This window comes from Panicum hallii, chromosome 1 (assembly GCF_002211085.1).
Source record: "Panicum hallii strain FIL2 chromosome 1, PHallii_v3.1, whole genome shotgun sequence".
Lineage (NCBI taxonomy): Eukaryota > Viridiplantae > Streptophyta > Magnoliopsida > Poales > Poaceae > Panicum > Panicum hallii.
The window spans coordinates 37027964-37031263 of record NC_038042.1 but is presented as its reverse complement, the minus strand read 5'-3'; the positions used below and the strand labels follow the sequence as shown (position 1 = coordinate 37031263).

The following is a 3300-nucleotide window of genomic DNA, read 5'->3' as shown; positions in this document are numbered from 1 at the left end:
GGGGTCGTCGTCGTCATTATGCTCCTGTTGTGCTTGCGTGAGGGAAACATGTTGACACAGCCAGGAACTCTCCCTCTCCTGATCACTCGCGCACGAACGCAAGGAAGGAGATGCACAGTAATTCCAGCGACGAACGCCCCGGCCGCAACGACGGCCAGGAGCTGGCCTCCACGCCATGATCCGCAGGACCCGCTCGACGTCGCCATGAGCCAATCGCTCGTCCGGACAACACGGCCTCACCCATGCAGATCAGCGCCACGCACACCACTTCCCTAACTAACTTCAACCATGGCCACCGGAGCTTCCCTGCAGCTTACGCACGATCCGGTCCACCAGCGCGCCATGGCCCGCACTGCCGGACCCGCTCCTGCACCGCGCCTGTGCGCATCCACACCGCGCCACGCCAGCACACGCCGCCACCAGCTCGCTCGGCACGCGCGCCACAGCCTTCGCTCCCACTCCCGCAGCTCGCGTGCCTGCGCCGCGCCGTGGCTCCGCCCAGCGCTCAGCTCTCCTGGGGCCGCCTACTCCAGCACGAGCCGCAGCTCCACCCGTCACACTCCAGCACCGCCTGCTCGCGCCGCTCCTGCTCTGGCACCATTCGCCCAGCCGCCGCCAGCTCACACGCACCAGAGCCGCCCTGCGCTCGCCCCTGTGCGCCGCCGCTCCAGCTCCCGCGCGCGCCCGGCGCCCGCGCTCCAGCTCCCGCTCGCACGCGCCGCCGTTCCACCACCGCGTCGAGCCGCGGCCGCGCCAGCCACGCTAGCTCCCGCGCCCGTGACGCACCCGAGCCGCCCGCCAACGCCGCCGGCCTCCGCGCCAAGCCGCCCCGCGCCGGGCTGCAACCGCCCGCCCGGCGCCTTGCGCCGCAGCCTCGGGCTCGCCAGTGCCGTGCGAGCGCCCGCCTCGCTCTGGCGCCACCTGGAGCTCGAGCCGCCTGCTACCCCCGGGGCAGGAGCGCCCCGCACGCCAGCCGCCGCTTGCCTGGTGGAGAAGAGGAAGGGAGGCAGGGGAAGTACCCCAGGATAGAGGCACCGCCCGCGAGAGATAGAGATGCTAGAAGAGGATAAGGGAGAGAGAGAGGAAGAACAGAGAAGAAGGAGGAATGAAATACCTCAAGGACTTATGCGTAAATTTAGAAAATCACAGGGACCTTTCTGTAAAGTCAAATTTCCCATCAATCTAAAACCCGAATGAAGAAATGCCCAAAATGAAAGTTGGAGAGTTTTTCAAACTCTACAATATTGCTTTAGGGCTCAAGTTCAAAAACTCAAAACTTATATCTTTACACGTGAAGTTTTGACAAAAGTTGGATTTGAATTACTTTTGTCCTAAAGAGTGAAATTTTATAATATTCAGGACCTAAATGCAAGAATTTATGACACGTCATGATGACGGGATAGACTCGTCATAATGATTGGATAGACATGTCATGATGACTTGCACCTTTTACACTTTAGTCCTGAGTAACTTTGAAAGTTACTTTTGTAAATCAAATACTTGCATAAAAGGACTTGTATTTTTATAAAATTACATAAATACCCTTACTTCAACACATACATTTCTAATGCAACTTTTGGATATATATTTTTTTACGGGGATAAAATAAGAAAAACATGTTTATAAAACCACCTTTCTCTTATTTTGAAATTACCCTTATCCAAATACATTTTGCAAAAACAACCCTAGGTTTTTCTGTAATTACAAAAATACCCTTTTTTACTTGCACTTTAAATTTTCAAAAGCTTTACATAAACATACACAAGCTTTACACTAACAAGCACAAATTTCACGCTAACAACTATTTGCCTAATTTACAGGTACTTGACTGTCACAGTGTGCGATTGAAAAATTGCACTCCATATGGAGTAGCCCCCGAGCCTTAGATTGAATCGGAGAATCAGGCTGAGGGTCGCATTAGTCTTGAATCTTCCTTACTTTCTTTTCAAATAAATTCAAAAAAAAAGTAGTCGATGCCACGTATCCCGCAGTCCCCGAGCCTTGAATCCAAATCTCTCATGTTTGGAAACAAGGACCCAAGAATTGTGGCATTGGTGTTACTCTGAAATCCTGAGAAAAACTCTTCGCCTTCTGCACAGTGAAATTGAGCCTCCCGCTGGTTTATTTAACCGTGCGGTGACTTAGGGTTTCTTCTACACTCTCAGTCTTCATATGAGTCATCTTTGAGTAGTTTTACGGCGTCCAGCCCCTGAGCTTACGAGCCAGGAGAGCCAAAGGAACCATGTCGAGTAGTGTGCATCGCCCAGCCCCTGAGCCTGGGAACTAGCGGAACTGTGATGGAACGCCATGCTGCCTGGAGGGTTGTTGCCGAAGCTTGATCTGAAAAAAGACAATGCATACATTATGTAGCACAATGCGAAGATACCGATTAGTACTCAGTAATAATGAGAAGACACCAAAATTTATTCGGTGTAAAAATTGCTGTTTCGAGCTCTTTTTTAGGCCATTTAAATCTCCCGAGTAGTCCACCCTTTAAGTTCACCCGGTCCCAGTTTAGCCTTCGCCCATAGCACGTACAAGTTGCTTAGGTCTCTAGCCTTCGCTCATACAGGACGGGTCGCTTAGGTCATGACTGGAGACTCAAGGTTTCACGGATTAAGGTATTTGCTACTCGAGTAGATTAGCGACCGTTAAGAGGAGACAACGAGCAGAAAGTAGTCATCATGCAACAAAGAGGATGCGCAGTGCACAAAAGTAGTTGACAAAGTGTAGCTCTGGAGGGTTTGAATGCCCATCGAGAGTCGTACACGGATAAGTAGTCAGCGAAGTGTAGCTCTGGAGGGTTTCATGCCCATCGAGAGATGTACACGGATAAGTAGTCGGCGAAGTGTAGCTCTGGAGGTTTTCAATGCCCGTCGAGAGACGTACACAGATAGATAGTCGATCATGGTGTAGCCCCCAAGGGTTTCATGCACGTTGAGAGGTGTACCAAAAAGATAGCTGATCTTGTGAAGAACAAGTCGGAAAAGGTATAAGTCACTTAGCTTGATTCGTGGACGAACGTCGATGAAGCCGTGGAGTTCGTTAATGGAGCTGCGACAGTTTGTTGATGAAGCTCGACTAGTCGGAGTCAATTCCGACTAGTTTTCAAGTCGAGACGAGTAGTTGATGTAGTCGTTGCTGTGAGGCTCGCCCTCGACTAGTTTCTAGTCGAGACGAGTAGTCGATGTTGTCGTCGGCGGGCCGCCGATCGTCCTCGTGAAGTCGAAGTAGTCGAACTCGTCGCTGCTCCTTCCCGTTGTTGTGGACTCTTGGGGATGATCAGCCTGCGCGGATATT

At 51.7% G+C, this 3300-nt stretch overlaps 1 protein-coding gene across 1 annotated transcript; it reads left to right on the top strand.

The window, feature by feature from the left end:
* Positions 1-288: 288 nt before the first annotated feature.
* LOC112896970 (extensin-like) lies at positions 289-1029 on the top strand. Its single transcript, XM_025965116.1, has one exon. It carries the CDS (start codon positions 289-291, stop codon positions 1027-1029), a length of 741 nt encoding a protein of 246 aa, XP_025820901.1.
* The last annotated feature ends 2271 nt before the right edge of the window (positions 1030-3300 follow it).

What these genes read in the sequence shown, in the direction of transcription:
- LOC112896970 (XM_025965116.1), top strand. Translation starts at nt 289, where the DNA reads ATGGCCACCGGAGCTTCCCTGCAGCTTACGCACGATCCGGTCCACCAG.